This window comes from Sabethes cyaneus, chromosome 2 (genome assembly GCF_943734655.1).
Source record: "Sabethes cyaneus chromosome 2, idSabCyanKW18_F2, whole genome shotgun sequence".
In the NCBI taxonomy this organism is placed as follows: domain Eukaryota; kingdom Metazoa; phylum Arthropoda; class Insecta; order Diptera; family Culicidae; genus Sabethes; species Sabethes cyaneus.
The window spans coordinates 103,906,047-103,932,376 of NC_071354.1; the positions used below are offsets into that span (position 1 = coordinate 103,906,047).

A 26,330-nucleotide genomic window follows, 5' to 3' on the forward strand; every position below is an offset into this window, starting at 1 on the left:
GAAGAATTTGATACGTGATATGCATCACAAGTGAGCCACCTTCAATCACGCGATGTGTCGCAAAAATAGGAACATAGAAGCATCGCATACGTGCATTTTTCAAAATTATTGTACAAAATGGGTCCGATTTTTTCGAACATCGTTAATTCTAAAAATAAAAAACGTCTCAAGCATCGTAGGACAAAGAATTTTGCACTCAAATTTAAGTTTATGTTTTCAGATTCAGCAGATAATATTGGTTATATTTTCATAGAATTTTTTTTGCTGTACGATGCTTGGTTCAAAAGTTATAAAGTTTTGTGGTAAAATAGAGGACCTCGAATTTTTTAAACATTTATTTTGTTCTTAGTTCAAATGTTCATGGAATTCTGGTTTCTTTCGTTCCAACCTTGCACAATAATTTTGCAGAATACTCATGTTCATTCCGAAATAGCCAGTCTTTCGCTTTCCTGCTATTATTTACCAATCAGTATAAAATATGGTGCGATTTAGCAGCAAAATAATGGCGATTTAGCAGCAAATTGCTGTAAGCTGACTGGAATGTCGAAAAATATCCGAAGAATATTAAAAAGGCATAATTTTCGTTGATAATGTTGTGGAAAACGTTCGTGAGAAAAGGTCCATTGAAACGAAAAAAATGGCATGTACTACCTGCAATAAGCGTTTTTATCAAATAATCACAAATGCATCAATCAAAAACACCGTGTATGTATGTGAAGTTAAGTAATTTTGTGAAATTAGTGAGTACCCCTTAGTTATTAATTAACTATAATAGTTAGCTCTACATGCGAAATAGCATGTCCTAAAGTATCAACAAAATAAAAAAATAATTAAAAAAGACAAAACAACAGTTTTGAAATTCCCCATCTAAAAAGCGCAAAAACCATTAGTCCTGTAAATTTCATTTTAATTGGTCCACTATTTAATTATAAACTTTTGACTAATTGGGATCTTTTTCAATTGTGTATTTTCTGAGCAATACTATATGCTCTTCTCAAAACAAAACAAAAAAGGTTAATTTTTTAAACTACAATTTTTTACTGTAACTAATAAGACTTGTTTATTTTTCCAAAATACTATTTCATCATTCCTTTCATTATTCATTATTCATTATTCATTATTCATTATTGTTTTATTTCATATGATCTCATTCGATTTCAAAGACTATGCAAAAACAAAAAAAATCTTCTATAAAGAGCGTTCGTTATTCTGCAAAATAGGTATAATTAAATGTTAGACATACGTAGTAGTAGAGAAATCTTTAGATATGCAGCACATTGCACGTATGGATAGTCAAAGAGCAAACGCAGCCCAAATAGTGACATATTAGTAAACGGTACACCCCTATCCAGGTATAGAGTCCATGCACATCAATCAATTACGGCGTGCATGAAGTACTCATCCATTCCGAATAATGGGCCGCCCATAGAGAAAAAAAAAACAATAAAAGATAAATGTTACTAATAAAGGCAGAGGTATGCAAGATAAAAACGCTTGAGAAAAATATTTTCCATCTCGGTTATTTAGAAGAGAAAAAAAAACGAAAAAATAGCGAAAAAATATCATCAGACAACAAACAAAAGCTACGCAAACAAATTTTAACTTGTCAAAGGCAAGAAAACAGCGAAATAAATGCGAATCTGATTCTAGTCAAAGCAAAAGCAACACAAACAGTAAATGAACCGCAGATTGACCTATTCACAATATGTGTAGAACACGAATTTTAATTTTCCCATTAGTGCAAATCTAATTGTAAGTTTTGTACGCAAATTATTATATTTTGAAAAATAAAGATATCACATGTTCGGTGTAAATCATAAGATAAGTCTTCAACAGCATAGTGAGAAATATCCATTACTCCATTATTGTTAATATCGCACGCTCACTTAAGCCGGGGTCCCTTTGCGGTATCAATCAACCAGTGATAATTTATTTGATTTTGTTTTTGTGTTAGCGGCAACCGTTTTCAAATCATCTCGATTACCAGCCGATCGTGAATCTTCTTCCTTGGCGTATATCCACCGAGTTACTCCGAAGTTGAAAACCTCTTACTGCGTGTTTGCTGTAGATAGATTTGACTATTTTTATCAGGCATGTCCTAAATTATATTGCAGCCTGTCACTTTATGTTATCTCCTCTTCCTCGTAGTATGCTTGGAACAGTTATTCATACGCCTACGTCACACTCCATCTTCAGGTTTTGCACTAAGTGTTAATCGTAACGCCTTGCGTAAAAAATCTCCGAGCGCTCGTGAAACAGCTTTCTTCAACATCCATGCTTCATGGCCGTAAAATCACAGCATAAGTACCGCAACTTATCGTTTGATTTTGAGACCCAGATTGTTACAACACCTATCGTAAGTAAAGTGTACCAAGATACATGAATTCTCTCGAATTCTGAATCCAGAGCTACTGGGACTCCCACGTTTGCTTCTAGCTACCATGTACTACCCTCTTTTATTTATTTACTAGCTGACCCGACAAACTTCGTATTGCCACAAATTAACCTGTGTTGTACATAAATCATGAATCTCGGATGATCTTTATCACTTCTCGAGTTTTGCAAGTCCCCCAGTGGGCGGCGCTTCCGACGGCGGGTCACCGGCAACACTCGCGACCGGCTCGTCCTGAATGATCTAGTGTTACTATAGATAGTTTTTGTGGTCTTGTTATTGATTAATGTTTTATGGAAGAGTCTCGAATTTCTCGAGTTGGATTAGTTTTTGAGTTTCGCCAAAATTTCTGTTTTATTTGTATGAGAGTCCATATCCCCCTACCACAGGGGTGAGAGGTCTCTAACTATCATAAAATAAATTCAAGACTCAAAAATCTCCTACATGCTAAATTTGGTTCCATTTGCTTGATTAGTACTCAAATTATAAGGAAATTTGTATTTCATTTGTATGGAAGCCCACCCTCTTAAAAGGGAAAGGGGTCGTCCCAGCTAGCACCAACTCGTATATCAATGTACGAAAACTATCGTAAATATCTCCTAACAAACTCGAAATCATAACTAAAGCTGGATAAAGTGGGATCAAGTAGATTTTCTGTCGTATATAATGATAATGACTGACATACATACGATTTTCAGCACAAAATCGTAGAGTAGTACGGAGCGACTCGCGCTTAATCGGATATTATCGTATATAAATACTTATATCGTCGTAACGCTCAAAATTATTCGTAATCACGTATATCGCCTCCAAAATAGTACGGATATGCCAATTTTGCGCATGAAATACGATTTATTTAGCATGTATATCTGTACGTAATGCCGATTTTTACCTTTTTTATACATATGAAAATGCTAGCTGGGGTAATACACCACAGAAAAAAAATTCTGCCATCTAAAACTCTCACATGCCAAATTTGGTTCCATTTACTTGATTAGTTCTAAAGTTATGAGCAAATTTGTATTTCGTTTGAATGGGAGCCCCCCCCCCTCCTAAAAAGGTAAGAAGTCCTAATTCATCATGGGAAAAATGGTTGCCTCCAAAAACACCCACATGCCAAATGTTGTTCTATTTGCTTGATTAGTTCTCGAGTTAGGAGGAAATTTGTATTTCATTTGTACAGGAGCCCTCCCTCTTAGAGTGGGGAGGGGTCCTAATTCACCGTAGAAAATTTTCTTGCCCTCGAAAACCTTCACATGCCAAAGTTGGTTCCATTTGCTTGATTAGTTCTCGAGTTATGGGGAAATTTGTATTTCATTTGTATTGGAGCCCCCCCTCCTAATGTGGGAAGAGGTCCTAATTCATCACAGAAAAAATTCTTGCCTCCAAAAACACCTACATGCCAAATTTGGTTCCATTTGCTGGATTAGTTCTCGAGTTATGAGGAAATTTGTATCTCGTTTGTACAGGACCCCCCCTCCTAAAGTGGGGAGGGGTCCCAATTCATCATTGAAAAAAAAATTGTCTCCAAAAACACACACATGCCAAATTTGGTTCAATTCGCTTGATTAGTTCTCGAGTTATGAGGAAATTTGTATTTCATTTGTACAGGAGCCCCTCCTCTTAAAGTGGGGAGGGGTCCTAATTCACCATAGAAAATTTTCTTGCTCTCGAAAACCTTCACATGCCAAATTTGGTTGCATTTGCTTGATTAGTTCTCGAGTTATGAGGAAATTTGTATGGAAGTCCCCCCTCTTAAAGGGGAGAGGAGTTATAATTCCTCTTATAAAGAGGGGAGGGGTCTCAATTCACCATAGAATAAATTCTTGTCACCAAAAAAAACACCCACATGCCAAATGTTGTTCTATTTGCTTGATTAGTTCTCGAGTTAGGAGGAAATTTGTATTTCATTTGTACTGGAGCCCCCCCTCTTAGAGTGGGGAGGGGTCCTAATTCACCGTAGAAAATTTTCTTGCCCTCGAAAACCTTCACATGCCAAAGTTGGTTCCATTTGCTTGATTAGTTCTCGAGTTATGAGGAAATTTGTATGGCAGCCCCCCCTCTTAAAGGAGAGAGGAGTTACAATTCCTCTTATAAAGAGGGAGGGGTCTCAATTTACCATAGAATAAATTCTTGTCACCGAAAACACCCACATGCCAAATTTGGTTCTATTTGCTTGATTAGTTCTCGAGTTATGAGGAAATTTGTATTTCATTTGTATAGGAGCCCCCCCTCCTAAAGTGGGGAGAGGTTCTTATTCATCATAGAAAACATTCTTGCCTCCAAAAACACCTACATGCCAAATTTGGTTCCATTTGCTGGATTAGCTCTCGAGTTATAAGGAAATTTGTATTTCGTTTGTATAGGAGCCCCCCCCCCCCCTCTTAAAGTGGGGAGGGGTCCCAATTCATCATAGAAAAAAATTTTGTCTTCAAAAACACACACATGCCAAATTTGGTTCCATTTGCTTGATTAGTTCTCGAGTTATGAGGAAATTGGTATTTCATTTGTACAGGAGCCCCCCCTCTTAAAGTGAGGAGGGGTCCTAATTCAACATAGAAAATTTTCTTGCCCTCGAAAACCTTCACATGCCAAATTTGGTTCCATTTGCTTGATTAGTTCTCGAGTTATGAGGAAATTGGTATGGAAACCCCCCCTCTTAAAGGAGAGAGGAGTTATAATTCCCCTTATAAAGAGGGGAGGGGTCTCAAATTACCCTAGAATAAATTCTTGTCACCGAAAACACCCACATGCCAAATTTGGTTCTATTTGCTTAATTAGTTCTCGAATTATGCAGAAATTTGTGTTTCATTTGTATGGGAGCCCCCCCTCTTAGTGGGGGGAGAGGTCTCTAACCATCACTAAAACCTTTCCTGGCCCTAAAAACCTCTACATGCAAATTTTCACGCCGATTGGTTCAGTAGTTTTTGATTCTATAAGGAACACAAAACAGACAGACAGACAGACAGACAGACAGACAGACAGAAATCCTTCTTTATAGGTATAGATTTATTCTACAGTCTTCGGCACACAGGGGTACAGTACAGACCAATTCTAGCTTAACTAATTTAAATTTTGAATTCCATTCTTAAAACTAGATTTACTAATATGAAAGTCGAACACGTGATTCACCTCATTAAAAAGTCTACAGCATAAATGTAGGGGATTATTTTGTCCGTATGGGGTTCGATGAGCCGGAGTCCAAAGGAACGTTCGATACCGGACAGTTCGACGGGGCACATGTACATTGATTTCTTCCAGGAGATAATTATTGTCGATATTTCCCATTAAAAGGTCGTATATGACTAGTATCTGAGAAGTTCGTCTTCTTTCGGTAAGCGTATCCAGTTTTATCAAACAACATCTATTTTCATAAGCTGGAAACCGTAGAGGGTCCTGCCACGGCAAGCGACGCAGAGCAAAATGGATAAAAGAACGTTGGACGCTTTCAATTTTTTTAATCTGTCCTGTTTGGTACGGCATATTCCAAAATACTGCGGACTAGAGAGCAGTAGAGCGTTTTTAAGGCGTAGGTATCGCTGAAATCCGAAGCGTTTCGTCGAATAAAACCAAGCACAGCATATGCTTTAGACGTTATTGTACTGATGTGCTTATCGAACTTGCTGTAAAGATCTTAACTTGCTGTTAAGATTTTCAAATCATCGGTATATAATAATTTTTCCGACTTCAGGCTGTCACGTAGATCATTTACAAAAAGTACAAAAATCAATGGTCCTAAAATGTTGCCCTGAGGGACCCCAGAAGGGATGTAAAATCAGTACGATTTGGTGCCGTTTAGATTCACAAAAGCAGTGCGGCCTGTTAAATACGATAACAACCAATTACTAATCCAATCAGGTACGCCTGTGCGCTTCATTTTCTCAATTGCAAGCAGATGCGGGACCTTGTCGAATGCCTTGGAAAAGTCTATGTATATTGCATCTATTTGTTGCCGTTTCTCTATGAGTTTTGAAAGATTAGTTACGAAACTCATCAGATTGGAGACCGGTGAATATCTGACAAGGGGTAAAGACATCCAAATGAGGAAAAAGGGCATTGCTTCTTGCATTACGGGAATTTTCAGAACAATGTACAAATTATTGGAAGGAACAACGATCCTTTGACCTACTGTGCTGCCAGAGCGAGAAGTAAATTGACACGGTCAAGTAGCAGCAGCGTTATATTTCTCTTACTCTTCTTTCACTTCACCTACCGTTCGTACGTAAAGTACGTAAACGGTTGATCATCGCGTTTTATATAAGCTCATATAATAAAGTTACTTTTGCTTATCTACAACTAGCTGACCCGACAAACTTCGTATTGCCACAAATTAACCTGTGTTGTACATAAATCATGAATCTCGGATGATCTTTATCACTTCTCGAGTTTTGCAAGTCCCCCAGTGGGCGGCGCTTCCGACGGCGGGTCACCGGCAACACTCGCGACCGGCTCGTCCTGAATGATCTAGTGTTACTATAGATAGTTTTTGTGGTCTTGTTATTGATTAATGTTTTATGGAAGAGTCTCGAATTTCTCGAGTTGGATTAGTTTTTGAGTTTCGCCAAAATTTCTGTTTTATTTGTATGAGAGTCCATATCCCCCTACCACAGGGGTGAGAGGTCTCTAACTATCATAAAATAAATTCAAGACTCAAAAATCTCCTACATGCTAAATTTGGTTCCATTTGCTTGATTAGTACTCAAATTATAAGGAAATTTGTATTTCATTTGTATGGAAGCCCACCCTCTTAAAAGGGAAAGGGGTCGTAATACACCACAGAAAAAAAATTCTGCCATCTAAAACTCTCACATGCCAAATTTGGTTCCATTTACTTGATTAGTTCTAAAGTTATGAGCAAATTTGTATTTCGTTTGAATGGGAGCCCCCCCCCCCTCCTAAAAAGGTAAGAAGTCCTAATTCATCATGGGAAAAATGGTTGCCTCCAAAAACACCCACATGCCAAATGTTGTTCTATTTGCTTGATTAGTTCTCGAGTTAGGAGGAAATTTGTATTTCATTTGTACAGGAGCCCCCCCTCTTAGAGTGGGGAGGGGTCCTAATTCACCGTAGAAAATTTTCTTGCCCTCGAAAACCTTCACATGCCAAAGTTGGTTCCATTTGCTTGATTAGTTCTCGAGTTATGGGGAAATTTGTATTTCATTTGTATTGGAGCCCCCCTCCTAATGTGGGAAGAGGTCCTAATTCATCACAGAAAAAATTCTTGCCTCCAAAAACACCTACATGCCAAATTTGGTTCCATTTGCTGGATTAGTTCTCGAGTTATGAGGAAATTTGTATCTCGTTTGTACAGGACCCCCCCTCCTAAAGTGGGGAGGGGTCCCAATTCATCATTCAAAAAAAAATTGTCTCCAAAAACACACACATGCCAAATTTGGTTCAATTCGCTTGATTAGTTCTCGAGTTATGAGGAAATTTGTATTTCATTTGTACAGGAGCCCCTCCTCTTAAAGTGGGGAGGGGTCCTAATTCACCATAGAAAATTTTCTTGCTCTCGAAAACCTTCACATGCCAAATTTGGTTGCATTTGCTTGATTAGTTCTCGAGTTATGAGGAAATTTGTATGGAAGTCCCCCCTCTTAAAGGGGAGAGGAGTTATAATTCCTCTTATAAAGAGGGGAGGGGTCTCAATTCACCATAGAATAAATTCTTGTCACCAAAAAAAACACCCACATGCCAAATGTTGTTCTATTTGCTTAATTAGTTCTCGAGTTAGGAGGAAATTTGTATTTCATTTGTACAGGAGCCCCCCCTCTTAGAGTGGGGAGGGGTCCTAATTCACCGTAGAAAATTTTCTTGCCCTCGAAAACCTTCACATGCCAAAGTTGGTTCCATTTGCTTGATTAGTTCTCGAGTTATGAGGAAATTTGTATGGCAGCCCCCCCTCTTAAAGGAGAGAGGAGTTACAATTCCTCTTATAAAGAGGGAGGGGTCTCAATTTACCATAGAATAAATTCTTGTCACCGAAAACACCCACATGCCAAATTTGGTTCTATTTGCTTGATTAGTTCTCGAGTTATGAGGAAATTTGTATTTCATTTGTATAGGAGCCCCCCCTCCTAAAGTGGGGAGAGGTTCTTATTCATCATAGAAAACATTCTTGCCTCCAAAAACACCTACATGCCAAATTTGGTTCCATTTGCTGGATTAGCTCTCGAGTTATAAGGAAATTTGTATTTCGTTTGTATAGGAGCCCCCCCCCCCCTCTTAAAGTGGGGAGGGGTCCCAATTCATAATAGAAAAAAATTTTGTCTTCAAAAACACACACATGCCAAATTTGGTTCCATTTGCTTGATTAGTTCTCGAGTTATGAGGAAATTGGTATTTCATTTGTACAGGAGCCCCCCCTCTTAAAGTGAGGAGGGGTCCTAATTCAACATAGAAAATTTTCTTGCCCTCGAAAACCTTCACATGCCAAATTTGGTTCCATTTGCTTGATTAGTTCTCGAGTTATGAGGAAATTGGTATGGAAACCCCCCCTCTTAAAGGGGAGAGGAGTTATAATTCCCCTTATAAAGAGGGGAGGGGTCTCAAATTACCCTAGAATAAATTCTTGTCACCGAAAACACCCACATGCCAAATTTGGTTCTATTTGCTTAATTAGTTCTCGAATTATGCAGAAATTTGTGTTTCATTTGTATGGGAGCCCCCCCTCTTAGTGGGGGGAGGGGTCTCTAACCATCACTAAAACCTTTCCTGGCCCTAAAAACCTCTACATGCAAATTTTCACGCCGATTGGTTCAGTAGTTTTTGATTCTATAAGGAACACAAAACAGACAGACAGACAGACAGACAGACAGACAGACAGACAGACAGAAATCCTTCTTTATAGGTATAGATTACTCGTTTTCTCTGTTTTACCAGGTGAAAGCGTACCCTGACACAAACGTCAAGGAGATAAAAAACGTGAGTAACGCCGAGTAAGTTTGGGCTCTCTGTAAATATGTAATAATAATGATTACTGTTAGAAGTAGAAGATCCATAAAATGCTTTGCCGCCAGGATTAATAAAACAGCCGCATGTCATATTCATATTGTAACTTTATTTGGACATATAACAAACATTCAACAACAATAAGTTTGACTTTTTGTGTTACAGGTATCACATAGAAGATAATTTATGTTAAATATATTGTTAGCACAAGGTTAAAAATTTGCTTCACGATCATGTTTAATTCTTTCCTTGCAATCCCAAAATCCACGTTTTCAAGATGTCTTATTTAATCATTGCATTAAATAATACTTGTATAATAATGCCATATGACAACGCCCACTAGGAATAAATTAATCAAATTTTGTCTAACCTTTTAAACCATTTACCACACCCCCTTCCTTTTTTAAGCCCATTATTTTAATACGGGATCTGATTTTGGTAATATTGAATCATATCGTATGTTCTAGTGCGGAAATTCTGATATGAGTTGCGAATAACCCCCAACATATGGGCGGCTGCCTCTTTGCTGTTTTTGGTGGGTACAAATCTCTGCTTCAACAGTGTAATGGTCTGTCCACGGAAGCAGGGCAAACCGGTGTCCAGCATGAGTGATACCAATGTTACAATTGCATCTTGATATGGCCGTATAGCTAAAAATGACTGGACACACAAATCACAAAACCATTTGAAAGGAGCGGCTTCCATCTTGCCACCCATCACCATCACCATTTCGTCCGTGAGCTTCAAATCCGGTTCAAAGCCAATGTTACCTCCGGGAGAAGATTCAAACATGAATCCGAAATCTGAAAAAAATACGTTTCAGTACTCTGATTATAACAATCAAACAGTGATCTCACCAATATGAATAATATGACCATCTTTGTCAATCATAATGTTGCCATTATGACGATCCTTAATTTGTAGCAGATACCCAATTACCGAATAGGCAGCCATCGATTTGACAAAATTACTGCGTGCCACCTGAAACTCTTTCGAAGTTTCATCTCCATATTGATGCAAAAAATACTCATATAACCCAGAATCTGTTTGCCTGCCGAGCTGGTCCCGTGATTTGGCGTTTGGTACACACTCGATAACGCCACACTGTGGAACAAAGGGATTCAGTTCACATTGTATTCAGTCAGATTAACTCATGTTTTACCCCTGGTGCTGTAGCAACAACTCGGTACGGGAACAGAAACAGTTCAAGGCCAACTTGCTGAAAGATGTTTTTGAATATGGAAATAACCTGCAAGGCCAGCATATCCTGTCTGACGTCGTCGCCTACTTTGAAAATAGCCGCTTGCCACATTTCTGGACCCATCGAGCTCATCAGCTTCGGACCATCCAACTGAGAATCAGGATTGTTCGACACTTCCATAGCCATTGTTTCCAGTTCAGTAATACCACAGCGATGCACACGGAAACGGGCAAGATATGGTGCCTTGGCTGCACTTTGCATTGGCGTTCCACTGTTATAGTCGATGTCCAGGACCATAGCCTCTGGATTTGACGGTAGATAGCAACCGGCCTGTACCTTTATTCTACTGAGTGCATCCAGACACGCCTTCTTTCTGGCTTGGCCTTTCGGGAAGGAGCGAATTTCACCGCTGACGGCTGAAAGAGAGCAATAAAAGTAGAAGAACAGAGATAAGCATAACAAATAACAGCAACTAATGAATTCATTAGTTGAAATTGAAATTAAGTAAAATCGAAAATTACCTGTTATTTTACCGAAGAAATCAAATTCTCGCTCGTAGAACCGTTTGGCCGGCCCAGAAAGAGACGATATGATATTCTGGGACAAGGACTCCAAACCATCATATAGTATGGCTACAAACAAATCAAACTATTAGATAAATATAATACACATATAAGGAGACATCACGCACGATCTTTGTGATGCATCTCTTCATCAATGTACATGTTGGTCTGCATATTCCAAATCAGTTGATGAGCAACGATTTGCGATCGCTTGGAAATGTGTTTGATTAGCTCGGTAACATATCCCATCTGCGAATTGAGTTAAGTTATTATCGATTAATTCATGTAATATAAGATGTTCTTTTACCGTGTCATGACGCAGAGCTTGAACCAGTTGTGGAATGTATGGCAACACGGCTTCCGCCGGATATGAATTCAGGGTCTTAACGGCATACTGGGCAGTCAATGGATGTGTAGGATATTGACGGGAAAAATATGACAGGGCTTGTATAGGACTTACCCTTGCCCAGGTCAACATGTAGACCAGTTCAGGGGTTTCATTCAGCAAAGTCCGTGTGGTGACCAGGTATTTAAGAGCTTCTGGGATGTGGATAGCAGATAATGGATCGGAACATACTAAACGGGTAACTTCATCTTCGATTGTTTCGGCGTTCCGTATTCGCTGTGGCAAAAAGATCGCTAATGCCGGATTATAGGACCAAGCCAGACGAGTATAATCACGCCAGACATTTAATTTTACTGGCCGAGCTCGCCACTCGGAAACTGATTCTTCACCAGCAACCTGCAATTCAGGAGAAGCCAGAGGATTTGCCCAAATCAACATAAACTCGATTTCAACGGCTAGTAACTCGAGAATTAAGTTACGTTTCTTCATGTAATCTTTATCATAAGCATCCTTTTGGTATGGCGGACGTTTGATCCGGTTAGACCTTTTCGATAGGGTTGATGTGGAATGGGGAATGGTGTTGTACCAGCCGGCATTTCCACTGCTAGTTGATCGTGCAACTTCACTTCCAGCGAGAGAGGCTGTATCTAGAGATGATTTATTTACAGAAAGATTTTGCGACGTGGGATTCAAATCATAATCGCTAACTTCCGACGCTACCAGGTGCTTCTTTTCGCTTCTCATGGTTTGCCAGAACTTCAACAGGATGGAAATATCCTCTAACAGAGCATCCCTGGATTGACTGGGACAAAGTTGCGGCCCGCAGAAATAATCCAATGCGTTGGCATAAATGCGTTCTCTCAAAATGTTTCGAGCCAGCGATTTCGGAATGGTGTTTCCCTGTAACAACGATAATCCGCACTGAAGAAGCTTGAATCGGCATCCGACTGTGGAAATATGTCTGGTTTGTTTAAAGTCCCGACTGAAGGGAAGACAGCGATGAAGCAACATGCAAAACATTTCAACTTTGTCTCGATTGCAGTATTTGGCTGTATCTACCATTTCCGAAAGGAGCTGCAGCCAGATGGAGTGTGGAGCAACCATAATGGGCTTCGGGACCAGCCGACAGCCTTCGTAAGCAGCCAGTGGACTTGTAATTTCAACTTCTTCAGTAAATAAACCAATTCTTTTATCGAAAGTTGTTTGCCAAGCAGTAACCATTTCTTGTATGAAACATAATTCCAGGTCCTGTCTGGCGGTCAGTATCCATTGCCAGCATTCGACTGCTGTCTCCATAGCAGATTCCGTAAATAACTGAACTTGGGATGAAGAAATAGCATGCAACAATTTCCTATTTGCACTGGAACACAGTATCAAATAGGCGGTTGCTCTCCACAGTGCTCCACGATGATGGGCATCACTCTTCTCAGCGCAAGCGTCCCAAATGTCTTTGACCAGTCGATCTGCAAGTCCTTTCTTTTCTTCATCTTCAAGAACAGATAATAATCCGGATATTTCTCCTGCATACTTGCTACGCAGACAAAGCACAGATACAAATTTAGATGTATCGCTGTTTACACAATGAGGCCGCTTTGAAGTCGACTGGAGACTAGCATTAGTTACCCATGTGTGTAGGATAGAGTCTACAGCCAAAGCCAAACCACTGTGATTCGATAATGAAGTCGATGGTACTTGATTTGGGTACTCCTGCAGATGGCTTCTAGTTGATTTCGGAGCCCACTTCATTGCCTCATTGACAATTCCTTGGCAACGGTCAGCGAAGTCCTTGACACGGCTTTCTCTGGCTGGCAAACTATCCATCAATTGAAGAGTATAAGGAGTAGAAGCTACTCGTAGCGTCGGGGTTTCTTCATTTGGATCAAGAGTCAACGAAAAGGCTAGCAATTGCAGAACATCCAACATGCACCACAGTACTTTACGATTCCACAGTAGATGTGGAAATTTGTCAACTAACTGTGAAAGATATTGATCTGCTACTAGCTGAATCTGTTTATGAATGTGGTTGAAATAAACCAACAGCAGCATAGCTTGAGATTCCAACACCTTTTCTCTTAACGAATCCTCCTCCAAAAGAACGCTTCTAAACTTTTCAAATACCTGATCGCCGATACAACGAATGCACTGCCACATACCGTACTTGTCTTTTAGCAGAGCATTATCGCACAAATAATTCAGAATAGGTTCCAGGCTTGGCTCTGAAGCATTTTCCACGCGCAGAATTTCCAACCAATACACACTTAACAGGTAAGTACATTGAGCAAAGGTTAGCTTATTGATGCAAGCTGTAATATCAGCCGGCGGGTGATCCAATAACACCAAAATCTGACTACGCAACTCATTTAAGCTAACACTATCTGATCGGATAGCGGATGTGTAGTTCATTTCACGCATTTCCGATCGATGTGCGCTTTGAGAAATCAGCAAAGGTGATTTGGCCGCAATTTGTTGTACACCTTGATACCAATCCGATGGCCACAGTCTGGCATTAGTGAATCCCATAACAACACAGTAGAGCCAAAAATCCTTAAACAATTTATGAAGCCGTTGCTTTGGATTCTTAATCGGTGGCAATCTCCTGACTAAAACCTACAATTAGGGATTAGAAAAACGGTTCAAGCTTTCACTCCACTACAACTGCTATCCGAAGACCTACCGCAATCACTGGTATCAACATTCCCAGATTACCTGCACTGGAACTAGCCTTCTGTGCACCGGATGTGCTGTCGTAGGATCGTTCTCCTTCCAGACCAATTTGCACGAAAAGCTCCAACAGTTTGCCCAACAGGTCCAACATTTCCAGCTCTCCCTGTATGTTAGCGGCTATGTTGGCCAGGGCGTTAACCACAGCATCCGAAACGTGGTGGTAAGATTTCCTGTAAACACTTTTTAATTTGAACCAACCAAATCGGCAAAATTGGGTGCGCGTTTTATGTGCGGTTTGTTTGGTTGGAATTCGTATAGTAAATGTAAAAGAGAAAACAGATTAGTTTGTTTCTAATGCTGAATCGGTCTCACAGGCACTAGGCAATGCAAATGGATAAGGCGAAACTGATAAACGAGAGCACTACTATAACTCTATGGAGGTGCAATCAAAGTTTATGGTTAATATGATGATACACACTTAAAAAACTCGGCAAAATTGTCCGAGATTTGGGCAGCCGAGCGTTCGGTAAAAATTTCGGTGGTGCAAATCGACGTTTACGGATCTTTACTAACGTTTGGTATCATAAATTTTTTTACCGAACGCTCGGTTGTTCAAATCTCGGCAAAATTTTGCCGACTTCGGTGCTTTATTTAAGTGTGTAGGTTATACTACGAGCGGCGGCTTTTTTAGTTTCAGAGAGCATGCTTGAGCCATGATACATGTTCTAGATTAAAACTCTTGTTCAAATTCCAATGTTATGAAACACTAAAATTTAACCTTAGAAACCTAAAAACAAACAAAAGTTATTACTACAATCTAATGTGCTATTAAAATGAACGATGAACAAAATTGAAATAATCAAAAGGAGAAGGATCAAAATTTTAGATGATCGACAAACGTATAATAGAACATATACCATTTAGAAAAAATAGCAATGGACCTAGGTGGCTTCCTTGCAGTACACTTGATTGTAAGATAAAATCGTTACGTCCAGTAAATCAAAGTAATATTTGGGGTCTAACGTATGCTTTGAAAAAAATGGACTGATATTAGCCGTCCGCTTAGTGTCGAATTGGTAAAGCCTATCGTATCAGCCAATTGATAGCGTTATCAGTTGATTTGCAGCAATGAGAAACGCTTAGTCTCCACTGGATATAGCTAATTCGACATTTACCATATCCTATCCCTTCTGCAGAAAGACGAGAATGTCGACCAGAAGCTTATTTCTGGCCGCTCGACGGTGCTGTGCGACCGTAAAGTGCAGCAGAAGCTGACGAGGAAGACTAGTCAGAGCATTAGACAAGACCAGAAATCAAAACATTCGACCAACGGTGAGCGATAACATCAAACATATGTTCCACGCCAAAAACACGAAGAAGGTCCTTCTGTGGCTGATGATCAGTGAAAAGGGAATGTCCAAGCCGCTGTTCTTTCCTTCGGGCCTTGTTTTTCATGTGCGGACTCATCACTGCGACCATTATAGTTGATCTATTGTGATATCGCCCGGGTGTTTGCTGTATGACCTGTGTGAGCGATATGCTTATTAAATTTTTTGCGTGCTTGATCTACTTTACCCACTTATTCCTCGCTGCCAGTACTATCCCATATTATAGCCGTCCCTGGCGAGGACTCATTCATACCTCTGACCAGTACACTTAACTATAGGAGGGGCATTTGCACTGTCAAGAGACTTCAGCTGGTAAATATAGAATACAGCATAAAGGAAGGGTAAATGAGGGGCCTGAGAATGAACCCGTGCTAAAATCACTTGACAACGAATGGCTTGATTCTACTAAGATTCGAACCCACGACCACTCGCTTGTCAAAGCAGACTCGGTAACCTTGCGGCTACGGAGCCCCCCCCCCCTCCTTCGGGGCTTACGGTGATAAGGGATATATACAGTACGAAATGTCTGCCGAAAGTCGCCGCATTCATCAAGTAGTATTAATGCGTCAGTAGTTAGGAAGTATTACGCAAAAGAGAATGTGTCCGGACCTAGCCTCGGCCTATCATACCAAGATATTGGAGATGGGCCGGCTGAAGACAAACGTTGAACCGAAGACGGCCCACTCTCCGAAAGCTTCCCGGCTGTAAACGATAAAAAGTTTTTGGGTGAACCTCAAATTGTAACGGACTGCTAGACGGTGTGACGCGACCCATGCCAAGGGATAAAAGGTGGAGGGGTTTTATAATTACTCAGCCGCAACGGAGCCTGTGGAGTACCATGGCGCCCTCCATAGTAATTTGCCCTAGCTGCATTAAGCCGGTCGCTGTTGCAATGGACCATTCTACCGAGCAGCCTCTCCCTGTTGGAAAACAAAGAAACGAAGGGCGTAGAGATGAGTTTAAGCGATTAATTGGACCTGAGCGATGCTAGCAGAAGTTTAGTCCTGTTCCTCGTCTATCCACAACACGCCGACTCATCATGAGGCGACAGACGAGGATGTGGCTCTAACTCTCGATTCACGGGTCCAGATTCACTCTGCCGAATCTCTGACTGTGGGCTGAAGGGTGAGCAGAAGGGAGAGCCGAACAGTAATGGCCAATTGGATGGCCGTACAATCGCTCAAACATTAAAAAATATATAACTCGAGTATTAAGATTACCGTGGACCCCCGTTCGTTTGACCGTTTTTAATCTGAACACTTTTTAATTTGAACCCCGTTGGTTTGCACGACGTGCAAATTAAAAATGGTTCAAACGTCATTCTCAACATGACATCATTTGCTTATGCAGACAATGCTCATAAACACGATTTGTTTGTACCAATCGAGCGTGTTTAATTTGTTTCTCATTCCGTTTTCCCAACGATTATGATAGAAATCCGATCGGAGAATGAAACATTCGCTGCTTGCAACTGCCAACTGAATCAAACCACCAAAACAATAAAAAAGAGCAGGGCGGCCAGTACATACAAGTTTCAGCATATTTAAGGTAACCAGTTGTTCAAATTAAAAACTAACCCCGTTAGTTTGCATGAGGAATTGTTCAAACGAGCGGGGGTCCACTGTACTCAAAACTTGCTGAGTCTTAATAAGAGATCTCAGCACGCTTACCGGTCTTGTGACAGGACATTGTTCGGGGACATATCTTCGGAATGACGGTTTCGTACAAGATGATGTTTGTCGCTTGAGTAATGCCGAGAGCAAAACCTCGGAACACTTGCTCTGCAATTGTGGAGTACTTATAAGACGCAGACTGCAGTATCTCAAAAAGGGCCTACTACAGCCTAGGGAGATCTGGTTTGCGTCGCCGATAAGGGTAACAAGGTTTATAAACCAAGGCATCCCTGATTGACACCTGTCTCGCTCCAGCTACCAGCCTATCACTTCCTCAATAAGTGGTAGGTAAGCTTGAAATGTACAGTAAAAGAAATAAACGGAGCATACCACAATAGTTCAAAATACTAAACGCAGTGGTAAGAGTACACAACAGAAGAGGATCGTACCTCGAAGCTAACTGGGCGGTCAAACCCACGGTGGTAATTCACCGTAAAAATCGTTGTCATTCCACCGACTACGGCCTGTGAAGGAATCTGGCGGTGAATTGTGCTTGATAAACGCGGAAGCAAACGACGCGTGGCATTCTCGAGCTAAATCGGTCTTGATCTTTGGCCACTAGTGTATGTGTTTCAGTAAGTCGCTATACGCGTTCGAGCGGTACAAGTTCAGGGGGAATTTACGGTAGGAAACGACATCGCTCCCCGGCGATCAGTGACCGGAGGTGAGCAAGCTGTTATACGCTTTCATGCGACCCTAAGCGCGCCGTGACACGGAATCTATGATGAAACCTAATCGGTCTACGACAATTAGCGCCCGGGCACCTACGCGTAGTGTTTCGGAATCGGGAAATTAGGGTCGGATACCCTGCAGGGTGCGCGAGATTTTGACATCCACTGGTACCTCCGGCAATTCGTTAACGCGTGCTCTTTGTGCCATAGTACAATGGCGGCGCATCGCGAACAGTGTTGATTTTACGCTTCGGAAGCCGGCTAGTCGGCTTTGTCGAGTCGGAGAAGCAATTCAGGGTTCCGGGTCGGAACACCTGCGATGAATGGACAACCATCCAGCAGCCAAGACAGAACCTCGGCATGATTACGTTCGGGGCGAATCGGAACGCGGAGAGTAGAAAAGGTCAGTACAACCACGTAAAACAAAACTTATTAATAACCTTCTTGATGTATGCAACAAGCGCTGTGCCGATATTGCATCCGATCATCACCTATTATTGTTCCTGACGGGAGGGGAAATTTGGATGTCGTTACGATGTTCGCCGATTGGAATCTCAGGGTTGCCAAGTGGTGAAACGGTCGAAGGGCAGTAGATCAAGATCAAGAATGCCTTCATCACAACCACTGACAAAACCTTCGATAGAGAGCATAGCAGACGGAGGGAGTGAATCTCAGATGATAATTGGAGGATGATTGACGAGCGGAAAGAAGCAAAAGTCGGCATTGAGCGATCGCGAACCATACGCCCGTCAACGATACACCAAACTGAAGAGGGCTGACAAGCTTGTGGACGGGACAAGAGAACCTGGACTAACTTCCTATAGCCAAAGAAGTTTGTTGCTCGATATTTCTCGCCGTCTTTGTGGTGCTAGGATGAATACAAAGATGCCGCTAAAGGACTTAGCTGGTCAGTTACTATGAACCGCTCAGTTAGTTTCGAGGTACGATACTGATCTAACAAGCTAGTCGTCGTATGTTCGAATCTCTGCTAGGCGGTGCTGCTAAATAGTCAGTAGGATTGTTGCAATAACCCCGTAACTGTCTTGTACTCTAATAGCCGGCTGTGAAGTTTGTCGATAAAGAAGGTTAAGTCTCAGAAAGACGATTAAGCCCAAGGCTTTGCTTTTGGTCAATTACTAATTGAGCGTACAGAAGAGCTTGTACGATGCACTGAACATTTTGAACAACTCTTCCCAGTTTGGCGTTTTGCCCGACCCTATAAGGGTTACTTCTGATGTGAGACAGAGCTGTATTTTATCACCGCGTCACTGCATTTTATCATCATCATCGATGTCGACAACGGCCAACAGCTATAGAAATTCGAGAACGTAGCTGAAAGTGGATCGGACACACTTGGAAGTGGATCGGAACCACTCGACTGGAATCGGTTAGAACAGAAAGAGGAGGCAGTCTCGGAGGCTCATGGCGACGCAGCTTAGCCAACGATATCTGGGCTGCTGACGAAAACCTGTCATGGTGACAGGTGAAAGATGAAAGCCATGGCGGGTAACTAGAGATGGGCGAACGGCTGACGAGCCGTTGAAATGCACCAGTTCACAAAAAAAAAGAATGTTCAAACGAACGGCTCTTGAAAAAGAACCACGGTTCCTCAAACGCACCCGAAGGCGACACGAAGTTCGGTTCGGGAATCGTAATTTACCGAACTGTCAACCTGACGAACAATGAACTGTGAGCCATGAGCCGCTCATTTGAATCGGTTCGCAGCAGCAAATGAACGGTTCGGAACCGCTCACACAAAAGAGCCGTTTTGCCCACCTCTACGGGTAACCGTCGGCAGTGGAGATCTCTGACTTCATCACTTTGTTCTGCCAATAAGAAAGTAAGTAAGTAAGTAAATCCAAGACCCGTATCGAAAATAATGTTGTGTTGGGTAAGTAATCCGTACTCTACTTTTTAGATTTTGTGTGTAATCGAATGACGAATGTTTAAAAATCGCACGTACGTACGCCGATAATCCCGTGGACCTTGCGTCCAGATGTGTTCAATCAGGGGAACTAATGGAAAACGAATATGTTGGGACGGTTCGACGTTTTCGACATTCCCAGAGACAAAGCTGGAGACTCAATTCTCTGGTGTAGAAAAACAAAGCGGTAGTAATTGGTCATGGGATACGTCATGTACAAGAAGGGGATATCAGGATGCACGGCGTGGTAGATTTATGGCCGATACAATGCACAATCTTAGTCCCATTTTCGATGAGAAGAAAGAGGTGCTTCAAGTTGGTATTTCTATGCTGGGCCGTTCTTTTTGAAAGAAGACCGTTTAAAGCTCCTAAGGAGGCATTTGTATGTTTCTTCGGAAAAAGTAAATGCTTGATGTGAAAAATGAAAAATTAGGTGAGTTTGAAAATATTCGTGTTAGATTAAAAATATTGACTAAACGAAGTTGAGGCTCCAACCCGCAGCTCTCAATCTCCGGTTAAGCGTGCTCATACATTTACGCCATTGAAAAGCTTTCGTCTTTCTAAGACTTGACTCTTCTTTATCGGCAGATCTCGCAACCGGCCGTTACAGTACAGAGCAATTTCAAGGCCACTGGCAACACTTCTACTGACTCTATCTAGCAGCACCGGCTAGCTGAGATATGAACATACGACGACAGCTTACATACATAAATTTTCCGAATTTTCCTTAGCTGTGGCGGCACGGTCAATTTAGTAGGTATAAATAAGTAAAATAAGTGCATAAAGTGTTGAACAACCTTAGTGAGCAGGTGTAAATTCCCCAGACACCCCATCAAGTACTTTTTTTACACGGTTTGGTTTTTCGATTATGGGGAACGGGGCAACTTAGGTACCATTAATTTACTTCTCAATACATTTGGGAAAGGCCCGACATTTGTCACGTAGTTTGTAAAAAAATGGTCCCTAAGTTGCACCGTTCGTTCGATAAAAATCATCCGTGTAAAAAAAAAGACTTGAGTGTACATCCGTTCTTTTTCCACTTTTCTTTGAATACGATGTCTTGGCAGTGCAACTCAGGGCTAAGGAAGTGGACAAGACAGAATACGATGCTACGGAATTGGACAACATAGAAAACGATGAGTATTGCTTGCTTTCGTCGAGAATATAACAAACAGGTAAGTCTTGACTCCCCTAAAACACAAATAATCTCTGAAAGAGCAATAAAATACGCGATTTCTATTTGAACCTAAGATATAAATATAGTTGCTACAATCTACGATGATCAACCAAAAGTGATTATGTTAGTACTGCACCACACATTAATTCGTAAACTTCAAATGATTCCGAAATAAAATACGACATTTTCAGTGCATAGTATGATAGTACTAGTGTAGAAGTGATAAGCCTATATTTATAGCTACTATAACTACTGCGATTGCCATGCCCCTTTCCTGCCTAGAAAATGTACAATAGAATATTATAAACAGTTAACAGAACGAAAATAGAATCCACAGCCAAGCAGGAGATAAAACTATTAGATTTGGGGATAGAAACGTATTCAATCTAGAATAAACAATCAAATTTGTCTTCTCACCTTTGTTCGGGATTAGTGGAATAGGCCAAAGAAGCTGCTTGCACAGTGACGCGGGAGAACATTTTCATAATTTCTTCAAAAACTTGTGTCTCGCATTTGGATATGATCATGCAGCCTAGCTGATCGACAATCAACACATTCTGCTCGGAAGGAACCTTGCAGAAGCGCTGAATGAAGAACTGTAGAATATTATTGGTCGTTTTTGGAGTATCCTTTAGAGCGACGGCAACGTGACCGAGCATAACAATGATATTCAGTGACACTAGACTGGACTCGGTCTCCTGCTTCTCGACCGTGAACAGCCTGTTGGACACATTGGCCACTAGAGCCGGAACGCAATAAGGATCCAAGGCGTGAGCAGCTTTAAGTGCGATAGCAAGGTTTTCTATTGCCGCATCACGTAGAGCTTCAAATGCCTCATGCGCAGATTTGGTAAGACCTCTTCGTGGATTCAACTGCTGATCGAATGCTTTAAAATCGGAACCTTGGACTGAAGTGAAAAAAACAGTTTTAATTATCTTTGCTTGTGTTTCGAAAAACGCTTGCTCGTACCGACAATCCTAAAAGGTGCATTCTCCTTTTCCTTTTTGTTTTGTGCCTGTGATTGAATGTGAAGCTTCGTCAGAATGGGACTAGGATCTACGAGGAAGTCTCGTAGGTAAGAAATGGACGTGCCGGCGATATTGGGGAACTTTTGAGCTAGTTTTCCCAAACCCTAACAAAGTTTTTATTTTATTTAATGAATACTTTATCTGTAGCGTTACAACTTACCTCCAAGCACACCATCAGAAGGGGCATATGATCCATAACTACTTTATGACCCAGTACTGAGTTCAACTTTTGGTACAAACGACTGCATAACTTGTCTGCCTCTGGAACGAGTATGAATTGGGTATGTTAGGAAACTATAAAACAATGGCAATGTAAAACCGCAAAGAAAAACTCAAATTCACCCGCAGCGGAGATCACACAAGCAAACAAAAGCAGCAAAACCAATCAAAACGAAACGATATAAACAACCAATCGGTAACAAAAGGAATTCCTCATCTGGGGGAGTGTATAGCAAACTGAAAATTCTATCACCTAGCTCCAGCAAACAAGATAAACTCTGTTGCAGTGAAGATAGAGTGTAGTCATCATCCACTGTATGGAGAATATAATAGAAAAGAATCAATCATTTACTTATTCGTTTTTGATATAATTTGTTTTGTCTTATTATAGCTGTGAATGCACAGATTGGCTGAAAGTAAGAATCAAGAAAAGATTTGCTTTGCAGCACACTGGCAAATACATCAATTAACTCAACTTTGAAAATAGAGCAAAGTTCTTCATGTTCATGTTTAGTCTAGAGTCAAAAAACGACGATACAGCCATTATTGTCAGCTACAAAGTTTTAACTTGTTTGAAGTCGATTTTTTATCTCACTAATTACTGAACTTACTACACTAATTACTAAAATTACTACAAAATTACTGAACATCAATTCTAATTTATGTTTGAATATTTGTATATTTTGTAATGGAAAAGCAACATTTAACAATTCACTCGTTTTATTCACTTTTTTTAAAAGAATATGTGAAAAAACGGAAAGTTTGCTCCAAATTTTCAATCAAATCTAAACTTACCCATAACACGAAACTAAATTTGGATAATTTTTCTAATAAATTGACACTAACGAGTGCCTATTACTGAAACAAAAAAAATGCTACTCTAATCTACATCTCAGAACTTACCCGTTTCATCTCCAATAGCCCATACCAGCAAATCCACACAGGCAGCATTGGCCATTACGTTTATCTTGTACTTATTGACCACCGTGTTGGACGGATCATTGACCCTGTCCATGGTACTGTCATGCTGCTTGTTTTGTAGTTCAGTTTGACCGATCAAAAATAACCGCTTTACAAACTCTTGAACATCTTTGGTAAATGGTGTTGGAAGATCTACAAAACATTGATTTAGCTTTAGGAAATGTCACTTATAATTGGACTTGTTGGTCCTCACCTGTTTGATTCTGCAAAATCTCCCTCAACAGAGTCACCATTACCAGATTTATGGTTTCCGAAAAACTTTTATATCCATAGGGCTTAATTTGATGTAGAGAATAAATATCACCAGCCTGCTCGTCCAAATGTTCCAGTGTTTCTTTTGTTAATAGTTTCTTAGCGAGTGCAAAAATTGTCTGCAAATGACTTATGGGAAACTGAAGACGGTTCTTACGTTCTGGAGTTTCACAGAAACGCATGTTAGGAAATTGGTTAAAGCTGGAACCATATTTAGCGAAGAAATATGTCGTCGGATCATATGGAACTGAATAAAAGGAGTTTAACTTTTTGGTACTCTTCTTTGGAGACTTCTCTTCGGAAGACTCCACATTCAAACTTCCAGACATGGAACGCGGTATAATAGACCGAAACTGGCTGATATTATTTTGCTTCGAATCCGCATTAGAATTGGCTTCTAATGTTTTTGGAGTTGGAATTTCGTCTCTTGGAAAAAGTCGGCATAACAAAGGAGGGTCACTTGTCGCGTATCGTCCCATAGATCTTCCCAATCCCAAAAGCAGGGGTACAGTGGCTTTACATAATATAATTGGTGGTAGATTGCTATTTTCTTTGCTACCTTTTATCATGTTGGTTAAAACCGTCAACACTTCGACCTGGTTGAAAATTATTTCTTCGCGACTTTCTGGACATCCAACGGCAATATCCGATAGCAAACTGTTAAGACAAAAGCAGAATTTTTCTGCGTTTGGTATTTCTGCAAAATTAACATGTTTTTATAACTTCGCTGATGTTAGAAAATTTTCCTCTTTTCGATTACTCACTATCATTTTTGTTCGGCTTGACGTCATCGATCCATACAGCCTTGGGTAGGGCCTTCGAAAGTCTTAGCAAATACGGAATGATTTCTTTCTCGTATTGATAATCACTTTCAAGGAAGTACAGGCCGAGTGCGATAACAGCATCCTGCGCCCGAGAATCCAGACAAAATACTCCAGCTGCATTTTCCTGTGGACAATACCTGTACAAGGTTTGTACCTAGATAGATCGTAGAGAAAGTCAGTGAAAATTCTTTACAGCATCTTATTACTATGTGTACTTTATCCCAAGGTGTAGGTTTAATTCGAGCGAGAACTCGGGCTAAACATTGCACTGTCTTCTGGAAGGAAAATCTATCATTTCCTAACATAATACGTATTTTCTCGTCTTTTTGATCACTTTTTCCTGTCGAAAAATTAGTGCAATAAATATTTTCGATATTTTTCACTATTTTTGACATTTAGAAATGTCATCCTCATCATAAGCTCAGGCCACATCAGGGTTGCAATAATTCAGAGATGCCATATTTTTTTAAAAAATGTCTGCAACTGCTCGAAAACCGAAAAAATCGAGCAGTTTTCCGGCTACTCGAATTTTCTGGTTTAACAATAATCTGTGAAAATCTGCACACTTTTTTAGGAAGTCTGTGAAAGTTTAAACAGCTTCGAACAAAAAATTGCACCAAAGCAACAAAAGTCATAAAAACTGCAAATTTATAATGATCTGCAAGACGATTTCGAAAATCTGGAATTTGCAGACAAATCTGCAAGTCTGGTATCCCTGCAATAATTTGCAAAGATTTAAGATGGAATCGCACGGACCGTCAGTAACCGGCAACCACGGGAATGACACTTCCAATATTGTGCATTTACTTGATCGATGGATTCCGAGGGGAATTCAGGTACTGTTTCAAACGTTCCAAAGGTAAAAAAAATGACTAAATTGGCAACACAGTTCGTAATGTTTTATCGCCATAACTGGCAACACAGGCTCATTGCGTTTCTGTCGCAACCTTAATCGTGACTTCGTGTTAATCATACAAAAGCATTAAACAAATTGTTTTCGAATACGAACGTTATTGCTTTGTTATTGCTTGTTTGGATAATGCAGGATAAACTACGCTTTATTCATTATGAAATTTCGGCAAACCGGCGTTGAAAATACAAATTCATTTCATGGTGAATTTCATTGCGTTTCTTCTGATAGAACGGTAATTCCTAGGTTTATTTACTTTGCTCGATTGGTTCCAATAATGAAACAGCGACGATAACACAATTTGACATTTTATCTGTCAAAAGCTAAAAACGACCCTTTTTACGACCGTTCAGAAACACAACTGTTTCAACCACAATACCAACCTGTGCAAAAAACAAACGTATAGCCAACATTTGCTATGTGCGCGAAGCGATGCTGCCACCTTCCCAAGTTTGTTCTATTTGTGAAGTCTGTGCACAGGTTTGTTAAAGAGTGAAAAGGATAAACAAAACTTTGCACCAAATCTTCACAAACTTTCCATATGGCAGTTCCACGAGAGTATACAAGAGATCGATTTGTGCTTACATAGCGAATAGAGCGGGCCCAAGCTGACAGCTTCATAGATGGGCTCAAGCTGACAACCGAGTTGGATGTGTAAATTGTTAAATTTTCTTAGTTTTAGTTTGATTTTAGCCAAGGTTTTAGCATCACATAGCTAATGGCAGGCTGGCAATTGATGCGAAATACATGTAACTGTGAAAATGGTTAGTTAAATTCGTTTTGTGAGATCGCTTTGCGTTTGCCGCCTTTTTCATGTGAGTAACGAAAATGTGACGTTCATATCAGGCCCCTGCCGGCAACAAGCAACGGCCTGTCACATATATAAGGTACCTGTCATACCTTATCCAGCTTTCCACGAGCGATAATGGCGGATATTGAGCACAAGTGGGCACAATCTTTCGACATTCATTGGAGGAGCGTCGAGTTCGCCCTGACGGAGTTACTATGGATACATTCATGATTGTTTGTTGTTCGAGTGTAAAAATGTAAACATTGTTTAATTTAGCAGATCAGCTGAAGTGGAACATAATTGAACGGACAGCAAGTTTTACGGATTGCGGCTTTACAGTTTTCGCAAATTTCAGGGAGAATGTTCAAATAGGCAA

At 40.5% G+C, this 26,330-nt stretch overlaps 1 protein-coding gene across 2 annotated transcripts; it reads right to left on the reverse strand.

Annotated features, from left to right (window-relative positions):
* Positions 1-9,450: 9,450 nt before the first annotated feature.
* LOC128733748 (phosphatidylinositol 4-kinase alpha) lies at positions 9,451-24,612 on the reverse strand. 2 transcript variants are annotated; one of them, XM_053827517.1, is made up of 14 exons: positions 24,470-24,612; positions 24,195-24,408; positions 23,372-24,127; positions 23,101-23,310; positions 22,139-22,239; positions 21,920-22,082; positions 21,368-21,857; positions 14,128-14,347; positions 11,415-14,060; positions 11,236-11,356; positions 11,066-11,176; positions 10,506-10,960; positions 10,201-10,447; positions 9,451-10,146 (listed from the first exon to the last, which is right to left on the reverse strand). In XM_053827517.1, the coding sequence occupies exons 1-14, from the start codon at positions 24,557-24,559 to the stop codon at positions 9,761-9,763; spliced, it is 6,210 nt and encodes a 2,069-aa protein (XP_053683492.1). In that variant the 5' UTR covers positions 24,560-24,612; the 3' UTR covers positions 9,451-9,760. The 2 variants fall into 2 exon arrangements, with proteins under 2 accessions (XP_053683492.1, XP_053683491.1); XM_053827516.1 differs by having other exon boundaries at positions 14,128-14,356.
* Between the last annotated feature and the right edge of the window lie 1,718 nt (positions 24,613-26,330).